The sequence below is a fragment of the Pleurodeles waltl genome, chromosome 11 (assembly GCF_031143425.1).
Source record: "Pleurodeles waltl isolate 20211129_DDA chromosome 11, aPleWal1.hap1.20221129, whole genome shotgun sequence".
NCBI classification, from domain to species: domain Eukaryota; kingdom Metazoa; phylum Chordata; class Amphibia; order Caudata; family Salamandridae; genus Pleurodeles; species Pleurodeles waltl.
Window position 1 is genome coordinate 540,623,847 of NC_090450.1, and position 18,986 is coordinate 540,642,832.

At 43.5% G+C, this 18,986-nt stretch overlaps 1 protein-coding gene across 2 annotated transcripts in view; it reads left to right on the forward strand.

The window, feature by feature from the left end:
• Positions 1-18,986, forward strand: part of LOC138265860 (collagen alpha-4(VI) chain-like) — a 946,529-nt gene that overhangs the window by 820,791 nt on the left and 106,752 nt on the right. For both annotated transcript variants that reach the window (XM_069213964.1, XM_069213965.1), the window contains one exon: positions 8,249-8,311. In XM_069213964.1, coding sequence (XP_069070065.1) covers positions 8,249-8,311 — 63 coding nt within the window. The remainder of the gene's footprint in view (positions 1-8,248; positions 8,312-18,986) is intronic.

Consider the following 18,986-nt stretch of genomic DNA (forward strand, 5'->3'; position numbering starts at 1 on the left):
ATCCAGACACCAACATCCCCTATCCAAGGGCAATGCTCTATGGATCAATTGGCCAGGGATATTTGCTTACACTTTTCCCCCTCTCCCACTCCTTCCCTTTCTGGTCAACAAACTACGTCAGACATCTCTGACCATGATACTCATAGCCCCAACATGGGAACGTCAACATTGGTACACAACACTCCTAGACCTGTTGGTAGTACCTCATTCCAAACTCCCAAACAGACCAGATTTGTTAACACAAAACAAAGGTCAAATCAGGCTTCCAAACACCAGAACTCTCAATGTAGAGATTTGGCTCCTGAAGTCATAGTATTCGGATACCTAAAACGTCCATCAGAATGTATGGAAGTCCTCAAGCAGGTACGAAAATCTACTACTAGACAGTGTTATACTAACAAAGTGAAAAGGTTTAGTTACTACTGTCAATCTAAAAATACTGATCCACTTACAGCATCAATACAAGATATTGTATGCAATCTACTTAATTTGCAAAAATCACATTTGGCTTTCTCATCCATCAAAATTCACCTTTCTGCAATATCTGCATACTAACAAACTATTCAACACACTTCTCTATTCAGAGATCCTGTTATTAAAGCCTTCATGGATGGATTAAAACACATTATTCCACCTAGAACACCACCTGTTCCTTCTTGGAATCTAAATATTGTACTTACAAGACTCATGAGCCCACCTTTTGAACCCATGCACTCTTGTCAAATTAAATTTTTAACATGGAAGGTTGCCTTCCTCGTAGCTATTACTTTATTACGAAGAGTTAGTGAAATACAAGCATTCACTCTTGAGGAACCTTTTTTCAAGTACACAAACATAAAGTTGTACTTAGAACAAATCCCAAATTTCTACCAAAAGTAGTATCTCCTTTTCACATCAACCAAACAGTGGAATTGCAGTCTTCTTTCCAAAGCCTGACTCAGTTGCAGAAAGAGCTCTTCATACTCTAGATCTCAAAGGAGCTCTTATGTACTATATAGATAAAACTAAAGCTTTTAAGAAAAAAACAACAACTTTTCTTTGCTTTTTAGCAACCACATAAAGGCAATCCTGTCTCTAAAAAAGGCTTAGCAAGATGGATTGTTAGATGCATACAAACATGTTACATTAAGGCAAAAAGACAACTTTTGATCACACCTAGAGCACATTCTACAAGAAAGAAAGGTGCCTTCCATGGCATTTTTAGGAAACATACCAATGGCTGATATCTGTAAAGCTGCCACATGGTCTACTCCTCATACATTTACAAAACACTATTGTGTTGATGTCTCTCACAGCAACAGGCCACTGTGGGCCAAGCTGTCTTATGAACACTATTTCAAACAACTTTAACACCTACAGGCTAGCCACCACCTATTTTTTTGGGAGCACTAGCTGCTTTGTAGTCTATGTATAGCATGTGTATCTGCAGCTACACATGCCATCGAATGGAAACTGTAACTTACCCAGTGTACATCTGTTTGTGGCATGTAGTGCTGCAGATTCACATGTACTCTCTCTCCTCCCCGGAAGCATGTAGTCATTTAAGTTTATAATTTGTACATATGTGGATACATTTACACTTCCATGGACATCTCTTTATATTTTTATACTCAATCACTCCTTCCTTCACCCTTTGCGGGAAAACAATCTAACAATGGAGTCGATGCCCATGCATCCGAGAGGAGGAGTCACTCGATCCTGTGACTCCAAAAAGATTTCTTAAAAAAAAAAAAACTTGTAACACTCCGAGTCCAACACTAGATGTCAGAAGAGCTATACATAGCATGTGAATCTGCAGCACTACATGCCACCAACAGATGTACACTGGGTAAGTGACATTTTCCATATATATATATATATATATATATATATATATATATATATATATATATATACACACACACACGCACACACATATATGTATAGTGTAAAATTTGTTTTACATGTGATACTTACATTTATCGAACATAGTGCACTTAATTAAGTCATTAAATAATTATACAGAAAACAAAAAACAATGCCCTTTGGTGGTAAAAGCGAGAGACAGGAACATATCTATCCAAGTGCATAATTCCAGAATGTGTAATTAGTAATGTAGATTTAAGTCCTGCCATTCCTGCTTGCCCAAATTGTAGGAGCCTATGCACAACACCTTAGTTTCAGTTTTATCGTGTCTCATTTTGTCTGTCACATCTGAGAGCATCTTGAAGGAACTTAGCTTAGGATGTACAAACAATAAAACCTTAACTTGTATATGATTTAGTAGGCTATAATGTTGCTCCATGTACAACAACAATAATATAACAGAATTCACTTCCCTTAGGGCAGACAAGCCCTAAACTCGTGCCTTTTGTGAACTTAATATCTGGTTCTGACACAGCCTTTCTCTCATAAGGATGGTCGAGCCAAATTGGAGCTGAGCTGGCATCGTAAACGTAGCTCTTTTCCAACTCTAATACAGTCTTAAGAGTAAAAAGAACTGCTAAAGTCAAGGCAGCTGAGTGCATACAAGAGGTGCTTTTCTTCTGTGTGAGTCTGACTGAAATTGAGCTGCAGGTTGCATTCTTCCCACTGAAGACCTGTTACCAAGAGCAAATTGTTGAATGACAGAATTCTCTTCTTTTTGACAACTGATTAAGTTACCGTACTCGAGGGGTTGTCTTCCTTTTTTATTAAGTCAGGGGAAGGCTGTTATATTACCAAACAAATAGTCCTCTGCTAACCCTTAGGCTTAATTTAGTTCTTCCTTTCAAGAAATACATTTTGACATGTTATACACAAAGTGTCACTTTGAAAAAATGAACATAGTTGTATTTATTGAACACAGTGTACTAATTTAGGTCATGAACTAATTCAACACTAACTTTGTGAATTGGTAGCAAAAAGGAGAGTGATTGGTGTATTCATTCAGTGACTTAATTGCAAAATGTGTACCTGGGAATCCTAGGTTTAAATCTTGGCTTCTCCACTTCACCAAATTGTATGATCTTAGGGCAACTATTCAACTTTGCTGTTTCTCATTCTGCCAGAGACTTCGATCGGAGAACACTCTCAAAAACCCTGGTTTTCTGGCATGCCCACATCAAACCCACAGAAACACACACTCACCCTCTCACATATACATACATGGGCATACCTTTTCTCTCATTTCTGATAGAGACTTCCATCTGAAGATTCCTCCCCTTTGATAATTTCCAAGGTGCCAAACTGGATCCAGAAAATCTTGAGCAGTACTTTTGTGTGCTTGGTACGTGATGCCAGTGGACTCTGCATTAGCGTCAGTTGCATCAGAAGTGACATTGTGGTGCCTATATATGCACCACCCTGCATGCTGACCTGAGTTCCTTTCTTTCTATGCCAAAAACGCTGATCAGTAGAGCGAGATCAGTCAGTTTTTCACCAACTCCTTGCAAATTTTTTGCCAACCCTTTTTTGGGCAGCTGATTCGAGTGTGCTACCGACATGTTCCCTTCTAAACCTACTGAGTGTAAGCCGTGTGGGAAACGTCACAGACCGATATCTGTGTCTGAGCCACACGTGGTGGTGTTTGGTGCCTGGAGTCGAGTCACGACTCCAAGGCCTGCGCTGAGTGCAAGTCAATGCACCCCAAGGTGATTTGCAAGTGGGCAGTGAAACTTCTCGTGGCATGGCAATAGAAGGTTCCGCCCCATTCTTGGTCCCTTTCTTGTGGCCGCTCCTAGGTCTGTTCCTTTGGATGGTTATCTTCATGCTCACAAACCTCTTCCTCAAAGTCAGGCAGGTCAAAAAAGTACAGGAAAAAGAAAGTGAAGCAGTCTTCGATTTCCCTCCAAGTGCCATGCTTCTAGGCCCTGATGTCACACTCCACCTGCGGAGCCAGCAGTTGAAGTCAAGGACAACATCTTAATTGAGATGCTTCATCTATGAGTTGGCTCTGCTGAGTCCTTGCTTCCTTTTAATGAAACCCTCACCAATGTTCTCCTGTGGGTCTGGGCCAAACCTTACACAGGGTCTTCTGTGCACTGTATAATTGCCCAACACCATCACCCTGCCCCATGAGATTCAGCCTTCCTCTCCCAGCACCCCTCCCCTGAGAGCCTAAGGTCAACCCAAATGTGTTCCTGTCCACACCATCGGACAGGGAATCCAAGATGCTGGACACCTTTGGGAAGCGCAACTTTTCTTCCACCAGCCTTGCTTTGTGGTTGGTGAACACTGAATGCTTCTTGGGCCATTACCCACACGCTTAGTGGGACTCATTTGCACAGCCGCTTCCCAAGGAGTGCTGTGCCGTCCTCAACCAAATCCTTGTGGATGGTTGGGATGCAGCAAAGTTCGACATTAGGTGCGTGCTGGACCACAACAGACTTATCAGCAGAGCCATGGCCTCCACAGTGACATTGCACAGTCATGTCTCTTTGCATCCCACTCGGCTCTCTGGGGCTGCCTAGGCTTTCCAATTCGACATGCCCTTCTACTGCCCCCACCTAATTGGCTATAAAACTGACATGGTGCTTAAGTGCTTTAGAGTGAGCCGGGTCTGCCAGATCTCTCGGAATTGCTTTATCTGCCAGGTCTCAGCCACAGTCCTTTCACCACCTACCATGGCTGTGGTCAGAGGAGACTATTGGCATCTGTCTACACCAGCAGTACCCGCAGGCAAAGCTGCCTGCACAGGTCTTTCAAGGAGAGGGCCTCAGATCCCATAAAGGATGCGAGAGCCAGGCCCAACAAGATGTCCAGCCTCGCACAGCTCTGGCAGCCGCAGCCACGTTAATACATCCTCCATCCCACATAGCCTTCCCTTTGGCAGCAGGAACAGTTACCACCTACCCCAATAGTCTTGTGTCACTTCCGATAAGTGAGTGATTCAGATTGTGCTGAAAGGGTACTGCCTCCCATGTGTGAAAACCTCCCCACCTTTGTGACCATCTCAAGAACTATTAACGGAGGATCACCTCTCACGGGTCCGTCCAAAGGTGCAGGCCGTTTTGGCCAAAGGAGCCATCAAGAGGTGCTTTGAATCATTAACAGGTGGTGGTTACTATTCTCACTACTTTCTGGTGTCGAAAAAGTTTGGAGGATTTTGTCCTATCCTAGATCTGCGTCCTGTCAACTGCTTCCCAGGAAAGAGAAACTAAAGATGCTCACTTTGGCTCAGGTTCTGTCTGCTCTGGACTCTGGGAACTGGATTGTAGGCTAGATCTGCTTTGTGTTTATTTCCACATTTCAGTCCTGCCGGCCCTCAGACGTTGCACGTGGTTTACGTGGGTCTCAACCATTTCCAGATCTCTATGCTCCCTTCCGGCCTTACCAGTGCCCATCAGATATTCATAGTGATGGTGTTGGTTGCAGCCCATCTGCGGAGGTCGGGGCTCCCAGTCTTCCCCTATCTCACCCACTGGCTGCTGAAGCTGGTCTCGCTCCAGGCAGTCATCGCCCATCTCCAGACTGCAGAAGACCTCTTGCATTTGTAGGGATTCATTACTCACATGCAGAAGTCACACCTAACTCCTTCTCAGACGCTCTCCTTAATCAGGGCTGTTCTGGATACTATGCAGTTCTGCGCCTATTCTCTGGAGTGGAGAATCCAGAATATTTGATCTATGTTCCCTATGTTTTAGCATCAGTCCTTGTTTTCAGTGAGACTGACGCTGAGGGGGTCTGATGGCCACCTGCATCCTGCTGGCAAAACATGCCAGATGGTATACATGGGTCCTGCCGTGGGATCTGATGCCCTAGTGGGTGTAGCACCAAGGGAACTTCTATGACCTGTTTCAGATTTCGAAGGAGAGTGTAAAAGACCTGCAGTAGTGGCTGACAAATCGCTATTACCCAGTGGCAGACCCCTTCCGCTTCCCTACCCAGATCACACTGTGGTGACTGATGCATCACTTCTGGGTTGTAGCTGCCATCTGTGTGAGGTAAACATCAGAGGACTCTGTTCTCTGGTGTAATCACAGCTTCATATCAGTCTTTTGTAGCTGGATGCTATCTGCTAGATATTGTAAGCCTTCCTTCCATCCATCAAAAGGAGGCTGGTTCTGGTGTTCACGGACAACATCACCATCATGTGGTATTTCATCAAACAGATCGAGGTGGGGTCATGGACCTGGTGACCGGAAACTCTGTGTGTCTAGACTTGGCTGGAGCACCATGATATTTTCCTGTCTTTGAACACCTGGCAGCTCCTTGAATGCCAGGGCAGATGAGCTCGGCTGTCAATGCCTTTCAGATCATGAATGGCAACTACACCCTAAGATGGTGTGAGATCTCTTCCAAGAATGGGGAGACCCTTGGCTCGATCTGTTCGCCAATGCGAAGAACGTGCAGTGTCAGCACTTCTGTGCTTTGGAGTTTCCAAAGCGGCTGTCACTTTGATACACATTCTGCTTAAGATGAAGCTTGTGACTCCTTTCCTCCGATACCACTCCTGCCCAGAGTTCTCAAGAAGATCAGAACCAACCAGGCCCAATTCATCTTTGTGGTTCTGGTTTGGGCAAGATTGGGCAAGGAGATTATGGTATCCTGAACTCCTGAGCATGGGTACCAGTCCTTCCATCAGGCTGCCACTTTGGGAGGATCTCCTGTCGTAGCAGCAGGGCACGGTCCTGCACACATTCCACCTCCACGCATGGTGTCTCAGCTGCAACAATTGAGAATCTTCAATCTCCCTCCTCAGTCTTTGATGTCATCTTGGCAGCCAGGTTTCCCTTCACCAAAACCGTACATGCCTGTCGTTGGAAGACGTTTGTGGCCTGGTGCTCCTCACGTCATGTGAATCCCCTTTCTGCACTGCTGTTGGAGGTGCTGTTGTTTCTTTTATCCTGAGCCCGGCAAAGCATTGCCCTGGGCACGGATAAGGGTTACTTGTCAGTCATTGTGGCTTTTGTGTAGTTGCTGGGCCAACATACTCTGTTCAAGTCAATTGTTGTGACTGTTTTTCCTGAAAGGTTTACAATATTTGTTTCCTCCTACCCACTTTATCATGCCATAAGAGACCTCAATCTGATAGTAACATTTCTAATGTGTTCTCCCTGTGGGCAACTTCGCAGCTTTGGTCTGCGGCTCTTCATTCTGAAAACTGTCTTCTTAGTGGCTATATCATCGGCCAGGAGTGTCAGTCAGCTTCAAGTTCTGTCAGTCCACTCTCCTTACACTAACTTTTTCCTTGACAAACTGGTTCTTCGGATGTGCATCTTTTTGTTGCCGAAGGTTTTAACTCTGTTTCATGTCGATCAGGATATTACTCTGCCTACCTTTTTTCATGCCACCTCATCCCCCCAAGTATGAAGAGAGACTCCATCATCTGGCCTGGAAGAGGGCTCTTTTGTTTGCACACTGATCGCACCAAAGACTATTAGGTGATCAGCTCTTAATTTGGTTCACTCAAACGAAAAAGGGCCAGGCTATGCAGAAGCGGACCATATCTTGATGGATTGTACTCCGAATTAAAGTCTGCTGTGCAGTAGCTAAACAGCAGTCTCCTGGGGGCTTGCTGGAACATTCCACCATGGCCAAGACCGCTACTGCTACGAAAGCACTAAGGGTACCTATACTGGATAACTGTCAAGCCGCTTTGTGGGCGTCACTCCACATGTTCAAGAATCATTACTACTTGGACAATCAAGTCTTTTGAGATAGGCATTTTGCTCATTCGGTCCTCCAGGACTTTCTGGTTTTAGCCAGTTCACAGTCCCAGCTTTAGAGAGGTATTGCTTTGGTATCCATTCTAAGATGAAGAATCTACAGTTAGAAGTCTCTAGCAGAAGAATAAGTTCATTACCTTCGGTAATGCTTTTTCTGGTAGAGACTCTATCTAACCCGGATTCCTAACCAAGCCTCCCAATCTCACCACTCTGCAAACTGAGCTCATGACTCTACAGATCCCATTAGTAACTGCAAATTGGTCAACACATAGGTTTTTACATCACTCTGCGTTTTTGACACAGAAGTAGTCACAAAAGAAAGAACTTGATAACAGCACTCTGGGATGGTGCTTATTTGGGCCCTGCAATGTCACTTCTAATGTAGATGACGTGGAGCAAATCAGAGACATTTTCTGGCGTGCAGAAGTACTGCTGAGGATTTTCTGCATCCAGTCGGACATCATAGGAATATTCTAAGGTGAGGAATCTGTGGTTAAATAGAACTTTTACCAGAAAAAGTGTTACCAAAAGTAAGTAACTTTTTCATTCATGCACTCCTTACGGCTGTTATTATTTTACATAAAAAACCTCAAATGCTAAACATTTGCACTTTCTTTCAGGGTGGACCTGGAGTTACTGGAAGCCCTGGGGAGCGTGGAATCCCTGGACCAGAAGGAGAAGTGGTAAGTTGTTCTTGTTCAGACCATCACTAGATATAATTTGTGGCTTGTTCATGGCCACAAGGTTATCTAGCCTTCTAGTACCAGCCTAGTAAGGAAACTGACAAGGTTGTGGTGAGCATCATCTAATATAAACTGCAAGTCCAGCTTGAAGTTTCCACTGGAACGCACTAGACAGGTAACATATTTCAGAAAATCACTGCAGGAAATGTTGCTTCAGAGGAAGACAATAATATTTACATGTTTAACAGACAATTTTAGAAGGTGGATTTTGTGCATGTGTCAGTGTCCTGGGTCAACACATGCTCTTGCTGGATTCATTACCACCGTTTTTTTTCTTCTGCTAAAAGGGACCTGAAGTGAGACCAGGTCATGTTATGCATGCTCACTTCTAAATTCAAACCAAATTTCTACACTCAACGTGGTCCTGGTGACCGTGAACCTCCATGAAAGGTTTCTGCCTCCTACTCAAGCCTGAGGTGATTCATTAAACTGATTTTTTGTGTGTTCTTCTTGGTTGTCCATTTTTAAGAAGATGTGACATACAGAGGCCTTGCTTCTCATCTTTGGTGACTAAGCACAAATGGCATTATTGCTGACTTTATGGTCCTCCTGTGTTTGTCAGGCCATTGAGAAGCTCGCAGCATCATTTATCTTTGTATCACAAGTTATTGTCAGAAAGACATCAAGACTCTTTAGGTCTTTTTACAAGGAGGTGGCCACACTCTCCACGAAGCCTTAATAGTCTCTGGATTCCAAGGTATCAGCCACCTAATGTCTTGTGCAGCCTTTATCTGAATCCAGATTTTGGGTATCTTCTCCATGTTCATGACCTCATACCTTTACAATGCTCATGACGTAAAAGACTTGAAAGGCTCCCATATCAGTGTTTGTATAAACCCATGCAGAACATGCCACCTCCTTCAGAAATCATAAACCAGCATGGGCAGATCCTCCTGATACTCTTATTCATCTTCCGGATCATCTCAGCACTACTGGAAACTGATGACAAGGCTTCTGAATAGGAGCTGAAGAAGAAGCCCTTATCCATGTTTAAGTTTTCCACAAGGCATGCTGCTGTGACTTGGGTCAAGAGCCCTCTCTCCCTGTGGTCCAGGTTTTCCCATCTCATGATTAGCCAAGGGCAAGAAATTAAATTCATCCTAATGTAATGAAGGCTCACATTGATATTTGGTAAAGCTGTCATTAACAGAAATATGAGTACCAAATCAAATTATTTTACTGATGGGACTTAATTTGAAGTTGCCCAGCCTTGTCCCCAGTCCTTTGAGGTTCAGTAGCTCTAAGCAGGGTAAGCATCCCTCCTCTTATATGTTTACATCTTGAATTAGGCAGTGTTGTTTCTTAATTTCACCATAAAGAAGATGAACCAAAAAAGATTTACTTTTCAGAGTGAATGCAGGTGCTATCCACACGGATTGTTGTAAGCCTAAAGTGGCAGGGCAGCCTTTGCTGCAATCACTTCAGTTAGGTAGATGCTATACTAAGGGGTGTATGGGTAGCATATGGATAGCAGACAAGCCTGGTTGCACTCCTTCAAACTTTCCAGTGATGCACTTGGTTCCAACTGCGTCTGATGCCCCACTCCAAACAATGTCCTTTCCAAGCCCCAGCGACACATCCCTACACATCTTGATTAATACTCAGCATAACTGTTTTTCTGACACCAGCCTGCTATCTACTATTAAAGTCTTATTCTGCAGTTGGTACATAAAGTTCTCCAGCACTGGGTCTTTCATAGATTCACATGTTAATAATTTCCTTTCATCAGACTGGGAACCCCGAGTTTTTTCAACAGCACTACATTTAACATATCATCAGCACATACTCGACCTATAACATACCATAGTAAATGAATAGGCTTCTTTAGCAACCCAGTATCATTTTAGTAATTTTTTCCAAACTCAGGGACTGTCTCTATATACAAAACTGTGTTCTGAAACATATTTGTTATGAGCATCACTCCTGTTTCCACCTATTAGAAGCTCCATTCCAGCAGGGATTTGAATATTGTTTTTATCGGTTTTGCTCAAGACTATTAAACCAGGAATGTTGATCTGGGGATATGCAAGGGAGTCGTTATTGATGAGAGAGCATCCTGTCTGTCTGTTCTTTGAGGAATCCCAGAGAGTAGTTCAAGTGAACTATAAAATCTCTCTCTCCCTCTCTCTCTCTCTCTCTCTCTCTCTCTCTCTCTCTCTCTCTCTCTGTCTCTCTCACTTTCTCTCTCTCTCTCTCTCTCTCTCTCTCTCTCTCTCTCTTTCTCTCTCTCTGTCTCTCTCTCTCTCTGTCACATCTCCTCTCTCTCTGTCTTTTTCTGAATTCCTATGTAGATGCCAAAGGAGCTTCCATAAACTGGAATTTGAAAAGGCAATCCAGTTCCAGCATGATCATGCAAATACATTTGTAGGAGAACAGGCATTGATTAGTATGTAAGTTTCTGCTGCATCCCTTTAAGTCTTTCAGACAGAGTAGAAGTTATTTTTCACCATCATTGGATCCTTCATAGTTTCAAATGCTTGAATCATTCTGTTTTTAAGGCTGGGAATCACCAGTAATTTTATAATGGCACTAAATGGTGCTAAAGTGACCAAGCAGTTTTTCTTTGGTTCTTCATCCATTTTGTTTGAAATAAACCAAACCCGCAATGAGATAGATATGTTGAGATCTCTTCTCCCTTAGATCAGATTTCGACACTCGTGTGAGGACGTTCCTGTAATGAATGCTGCTCTTTGCTACTTCAAACATATGTTTTTAGATGTTGTCATTCACCTGGACATCCCTGGTCTACAGCTAGCATCAGTTTCCGTTCCCGACAACTGTGAGTTGTTTTTGGTGACTTTCTGACCCACGGGAGGCACTTCCAACTGACATAATGATAGATAATGAGACAAGATCTGTCTTCAGAACTTGTTCCATCCGCCGACAGAAGAACATATACATACATGATCCATACTTTCAGTGCATTTATTATCTGTGTACTTCCCATCAATCTTATAAATGTGACATTTGCAAACAGATTTCCATCTAAGAGTCTGATGGATATGGAAAGGAGACTAGCCTTCTATCTGTTCCAAATGAAGTGGGTTTCCTCTGTCAGGGGATGATTGATTCTGTGCAAAGTGGTCCTTCAGACACTCCCACAATGTAGCATAAAAAAGGAAGCACTCTGAATTCCCAGAAGTAGAATTTAGCTGAGAAGTATGCATTTCTGCCTTTGAAGGGGAATACTGTGTCCTCCTTGGAAAAGGTCTCAAACAGGCTGCAGAGCAACCTGTGCACTAATGGTGCAGAAAATACATCACTTTTTGTCACACCGCAGATGGACTCCAAACACATGGCATTACGTTTCTGACCCGCGGTTCGCTTCCCGGGCCTTCGGATCCACCGTGGGCTGTTTGCCCAGTTGCGGCATCTCCATTATTGATCTGGGGCGAGGTCAGGTGGCCAGGAATCGGACCGCGGATTTCGTTGCAGTTAACACATGGCATAGTGTTGCGTTGCACGTTCCCCCGCAATGCTCATATAATATTTACCTTCATCTGTAGTCCTTGGGACCCTGTCCTATGTTTTCTTTTACTTCTTTGTTCTTTTTCCTCTACTCCTGGGCATTGGGGACATGTTCCTTCTTCCCATAATACCATTTACCTCCCAGCATGCATTGGTATCTTTTCTTTGTCCTTTTCCAATATCGGCGTCCTTTCCAGTTTTCTCTATGGTATGTTCAGAATCCAAGATGACATTTTTCCTTTTTCATGTTTGTCACTTACTGTTCATTAGTATATAAGGAACCCGGGTTCTTTTCTGCCTTACGTTGCAAGACTTCCTGGTTGGTGGTGGTTCTTGCTCCTGCTTGCTATTCCTGTGGTGTATTTCCTGTTGTTTCTCTCCTACAGTTTCCATTTGTTCCAATCCTTGAAGTCCTGGTATCCTGACGCTCTCTCTAGCCTGCTTCTTAGAGTTCCTGCGGAAGAGGTTTATTCCCTTAGGGTTTTTTCCCCTGGTACTCCTTCCGGAGGGCACAGACTACCTTGGCATCTACCATGTCAGCAGCACCGTGGCTACATAAAAGGGTCGCCCCTATCTCAGCCAGACCAGAATGTGCAAGATCCGAAATCGCACTCCAGTTCCATCCGACAAGGGCGGGAAGAGAAGGGCAGAATGTGACACTTTTGAGAGGCCAGTTAGCTCTCCCACCAAAAAGCCAAAAACTGTTGTTAGCAGTAAGCCTACTTTCCTCATTGACGATATTACAACGTTTACAGAACATACGTCAGTTGCACCATCAACTATATCCTTTTTGTCCATTACATCACAGACAAATGGTTTGATCTCTCTGTCGCCATCAACCAAGAATAAGGCTTAGTTGATGGTGTCTCCTGCCACTGATGTTATCCAACCATCTATGGAGGGTCCGATTTCAAATTTACATTTGTTATTAAAAGTTTTTACTCAACTACCTGTCCACAACCACAATTCGGGGTTGGAGAGAAATGTGTGGCTAAGAACAGACTTAGGACTGCATTTTATAACCCAGCTCATCTGGCTGTCCACTGCAAGATTCTTGAAGACTGGCATCAACAGAGATAGACAAACTCCATCAGTCACCCACAGGAGTCCACAATAGCTGATGGACCAGACAGTAAAAAAGGTTTTTTGGGCACAGGGGCACATTGTCAGCGACCGAACATACATTATGTAAATTTTACTCATTTGTATACCTGACCACACATCATGTTTGTAATAATACTCTTGTACTGCACTGTGATACCCTCTTGGTCATGATTGTGCATTATGCAACTCTTTACATAAATGCAAAAAAATAACAGAGTATGACGAAGAGGACTATGGTAGATGACCATGGGAAAGTAACATTGAAGAACAGCTCAATGGCCCACAAGATTATCATCAGTGTGGGCCACAGGGCCCTCCTACAGAAGGTCACAATTGACAGTATCAACATCCATATGGACCCAGGTTCCACCAAAGAAAGCGCCCTGTAATGCAGATGGTAGTTACATTTTGAAAACTTTGCAACAGATACTGCAGACATTTCAAAGGCTAGCCCTCTGCCACAAGCTCACTCCAAACCACAGAACCGCCTCAAGCTCCACCTCAGAAATACCTCTGTATGTCCTTCTCCTCAACCACTTCGGGGTTCACCTCCTCCACCTCAACCAGACAGCACCTGCTAGTGCCACAGAAAAGGCCTACGCAACCACCTGTCCCACGACACTACTTATCGCAGCCCTCTTGCAATCCTCAGGACCAGGGCTAAGATCTAGCATTTCATATAAGGATGGGTTCACCATCTCTTCTGCCGTCACAGGTGATGTTATGCACATGTCACATGCCGGTTTTCACAGACAAGTGTGAGATGTATCGCTCAGATGGCAAATCCTGCCTTAAGTCCATGCTATTCGGCAAATCACAATATTGGAAATGTCCTTTGATGGACAAATGTTATTTGGCGAGCATGTGGATGGCACACTACAGAGCATTAAAACATATCCAAATATGGCATACTACTTAAGTGCCTCGAACTTAAGCACCTTTCTTGAAAAACGTTTCTTTCATTGGCATTGACATCAGCAAGAAGAGTGAGAGCACTTCAAGCTTTAACGATCAGAGAGCCATTTTTGATTTCACTAGCGATAAAGTCACCCTAATCAATTATCTAAAGTTCATGCCTTAAGTAGACTCTTATTTTCACTTAAACAAACCATGCAATACTTTTTTCCTTTTTTCAGAATCTAGCAGCATCAGCGAAGCAGGCACTGCATTCACTGGATCTTCATAGGTGCCTCAAACCTTGTGTTGACAGAATCATGCACATGAGAATGACACATCAGCTCTTCATCTCCTTTTAGGCTGACCCCTGTCTAAGCAGGGTATGTAGACTGGCCATTCATTACATGCCATAATAAGTTAATTATCAACACATTCCAACAGGAGCATGTCAGCTACTGCTGTACTGTATGTAGGAGTGCTGCTACCAGACGTGTTGAAGCAGGCATATTTTTTCCAAGCACTACTACGTGGAGCTAAATGCAGTAGCAGACGCCTCAGTAGGTGATTTAGATCTATACAGCCTGGTTTATTGATGGTTGGTCTGTGTCTGTTTTATTAAATATGCTTGCTAATGCTTACTATTCTGATTCAAGTATGTGAATCTAGAAAAGATCTAATTCTTACCTTTAACTCCAGTTTTCCTGCATTAGTATCTTACATAGATGAACATGTGACCTTCCCTCCTTCCTGGGCAGAGGTTCACTAAGTGTTCTAGGAATCCTTCACACTTGCTGTGAAAATTTGGGGTATGATGACTTCTAGTGGGAGTAGAGCTTTCAGTGCATCTACCTTATTGACTGAAGTTTAGTTGTTTCAAATGTCAGCCACACACTTTTTTTCTAATCAGCTCCTGATGAACAAAGAGGCTTTGATGGGGTTACCCACTTTTTAAACCTAATTCAGGCCCTCATTATGACTTTGGTGGTAATTGCCGCCTACCGCCACACCGACGACCACCAACATGCCGCCGTCGTGGCTACCAGCCATCTACGCTTATTACGACCGCCTATGGTATACCGCCAGAATGCTGGCCGAATACCGGCGACGGTCATGGCAGCGGACGGCGGTAAGGCGGCGCTGCTGACAGCAGCACCGCCACGCCAGCAAAACACCGCCGACCGTATCATGACCGGTGATATGGCCTGGCGGCGTTTTGCTGCCGGACGCTGCTGCTGACAGCAGCACCACGGACCTTCTCCACCCTGAGGACCCCCTGCAAGCAGGTAAGTCGGGTTCTCTGACAGGAGAGGGAGGTGGGGGTGTTGCGTGTATGTGGGGGGTGTGTGTGTATGTTTTGGAATGCGTGCATGTGGGTGTCAGTCGCGTTGAATGCATGCGTGAATAACTGAATGTGAATGTATGTTGTGTGTTGTGAATGCATGTGTGACAAGGTATGTTGGTGTGTGTTGCGGTATGTGGGTATGTATGTGCGCATGTGTGGGTGGTGGTGGGTATGTCTGTGTGCATGTGTGTATATGGGTGCGCATGTGAGTGTGTACATGTTTGGGGTGGCAGGAGAGGGAGGGGGATGACTCCGGGGAGGGGCGGGGTAGACCCCTATCAGTGCCAGGCAAGGGATTCCCTGTCACTGATAGTGCCTACCACCATGGTTTCGTGGTGGGCAGAAGCAACACGTGGCACAGATGGGGGCAAAAGCAACAGTGCAGCTGGTGGTAGAAACTTGAGACTGAGACCAAAGTCGAAAGCTTATTGGGAGCAAATGGGTGCAAGAGAGTAACATGGAAGGGTGGGGAGAAGCACATGGTCGAATAATCAAACAGGGGAGTATATGAGGCAAGCGCAACATAGAGGGGGCAGGAAGAAGCACTTGGGTGACCGAAAGCCAAACAGAGTGCAGGGAGAGAGAAGTACATGAGAGAGACAGCTAGAAAACACATGCACTCGCATGAAGTGCTTAACTCAAAAGAAAAAAGTAGTACTTGAAAAGAAAACATTGAAAGCATGGATGCCAGCCATCGAAATAGATGGTAAAAATACTGTTTCATAGGAGAGAAAGACACAAGATTGATAATATATTTTGCAAAAGACAGTGAATGTACTGTCAAGTAGGCAAAGCAAAATGTTTCTTGCTCTGTAGAAAATGCGTTGGCCTACCTTCTTGAGAAACTGACATCTGTCAAGTCTAATTAAAGGAAAACTAATGAACCTGAGTACATGAATCTAAACAGTGAGCGACTTGAATTTTCTTTAACTAGAAAAACATGTAAAACAGAGATAATACTGCACAACTTAATGGTACTGTAGAGCTATGATGATCTTTTCAGGATCACAGCCCACTTTGTTCCCCAATATTCTAAAATCAAAGCACTGGAGAGCATATCAGATCGATAGTGTAGAGTACAGCCTTGCGATGCCAATTAACAGGGTAACTGATGAAGCCTCCATACAAGGAAGCTCATAGCTTCACATTCCAGCCCCAAGAGCAGCTTGTTCCAACGATTCAGAGCTGTTGGAGCAAAGCTGATCAAAGCCAGATAGCTCAGAGTGAGTCATAACTGTGTAGTAGCTGCAAATCAAATGGGAGCTGAGGATTGTGGGATCTCAGCACTTCATCAGGGAGGTAGATCAGCTGCTGTGCGTAGTAGGTACTGCAATGCTACAAGGACCCAGCCTCGTCTTTAAGTGGAGCAACTGGGTACTCTCTTCCAGATGATTGGTCTGCTTTAAGTGCCTCTGTCCTTTGCCAGACTTGCATTATCATATATCTGCGTAGTGCTTGACGCTTGAATATATAGCAGTGCCAGTATTCATTATTTTTGAGTACTGGTTTGTCACTTAAAAGTACTGGTCCTGTCCCATTGGGTGTGTGGCACCCTTGCTGGAAAGAGCTCATACTCTACCCTTTTAGTTACATTAAAGAAGTGCAGTTACTAATTACCTGTCAGTACCTGCCCATTTAAACCACTACATCACCCATCCTTAGTTTACTGTCAATGCACCTATGATCCATCCTGCTCCTCTCTTGTTTTCGTCCTGTGTCCGAAATTTGCTTTTTTCAATGCCTGGGACGCAGTAGGACAGTGCAAATGAAGATAAGGAGGAAGGCTTGTCTATGCAGTGCTTAATTTGTACATAAAAAGGTGCTGGTGCTCAAAGCCCTCCTCTTAAACACACAGCTGCTGCAATTAAATGTGTGAACATGGAATACTGAGGCGGTGTAATCCTGGAGCCATCTCAGGCCTCTTTAATCCATATAAAGCCACTCCCTGCCCCTTCAGCTCACTCTTGCAGTTTTCTAATTTCTCCCTTTGTGATGCTTTTTCGTTTTTCCCTTCATCCGTCTTTCCCATATGTGTCTTTTGCTCGCAGCAAATGCTTGAGGCAGAAGAATAAGCCCTGGCCCTCAAAAATAAGTCCCAGTGCTCAGCACTGGAAACAACAAGCACAAATTAAGCACTGTGTCTATGTATCCCTTTAACTTCTCGGGCAGGTTCAACAGAGCTAGAGAGTCTCTGAATTCAGCTATGAAGTTATTTGTGACTTCAGTGGGTTGAGATACAGTCCAGAGTCTATGCTGCCTGTTGGGATGAGTAAATTGGGTAAGGTGGAGAGCTGACAGTTTAATTATGACATTTTCCATATCTTAAACATAGTACTTCACAAACGAGCAAACATTAGTTAGATAAAACAGTAATCAAAGTATTTTAAAAAGTCCAGAACACAGTAAAAAAAACATCCAAAGCCAGAGAACAGAGACAGAAAAGGTTAATATCCAAATAAGGGCTACAGAACAAAAAGTAGGGAAATGCAGAAGAAAAGCATGACAGTGTAAACTAGCATTTGCAATGCAACGGGTCTCTTATTTGTTTGTGTTAGGGCTATTGACATTGTAAATTCATAACTGGAATTTTTTTTCTCCACATAAATTGGTCAACCCTGCCTCATAACGTGGTCTTTACCTACCACATGATTCCAGTGGCTCTGCATATAACTAAAACACTTCCATTTACCTTCTTCCCCTATCTGCAGCCAAAAGTGAAAATAATGCCATTTAGCATCCTAATTTAAATCTGCCATGCTAATTCCAATAGAATACCACTTTCTCCACCCTACCATCAGAGTTGCTGGCTGGCTAACACAATTCACAAAAAAAGACACAAGATAGCCCTGGAGGAGTAATGAGAGAAATAAACTAGAAGGATCACCCAAACATATCAAGAGTGTTCAAACAGTCTCAGTGTAATAAGGTTGTTAAGTTGTCCTGAATCATGGTCATATTTGCAATAAGGGGAGATTAATAAAACATGTACAATTATCATGTAAACCCAATAAAAACAATTATCAGAGATAAACTTTTCTCTTAGGCTGTAATGCTTAGAACAGCCCCTAGAGAACATTACAATGAAAATAGTATTTGTAAGCAACATGGTCATATAACCATATAGTCAGCCCCTAGAGGGCATAACCACATTAAAAGACAATGGTAGAAGGTAATGCAGTGTAATCATATACCTAGCCCTTAAAGAGCATGGAGCATTACACATTTTCAGAGCTAGCAGGCCTACTGCAAAGAAATTATAAACAAGGCCTTTAAAACACAAAACTTCTGCCAGCTAAAAAACAAACGTTCCAGCCATGAAAGAACTTAAAAAGACACTGAATGGTGCGAGGGGTTATTATTTTGGGGTCGCTGCTAACCTAGTTTGGGAGCCCGGAGATGATGTAAACAAAAAGAGTGTGTTGTGGTGAATGTTTTGAAGGTTGTCCCATTGTCCTAGGACCACCACAAGCTGAGTTATGAGCAAAAATGTTTTGTAAAAGTAATGCTGTGCAAAGCATTATGTGGCGAGTTTCCGAGTGCCACGAATATTGTACTATGTTGATATGTTGACTGTAATGCTTAGAACAGCCCCTAGAGGACACCACCATAAAAACTGCATTTTTAAGAAACATGGTCAAGTAATCATATAGTTAGCCCCTAGAGTACATAACCGCATGAAAAGAAAATGGCAGGAAATAATTCAGTGCAACCCTGTATTTAGTCCTTAGAGGGCCTAGTTTATTGTGCTGTTTTACAAGCTAATAGGCCTAATGCAGTATTACTACAAACAAGTCCCCTAACCCC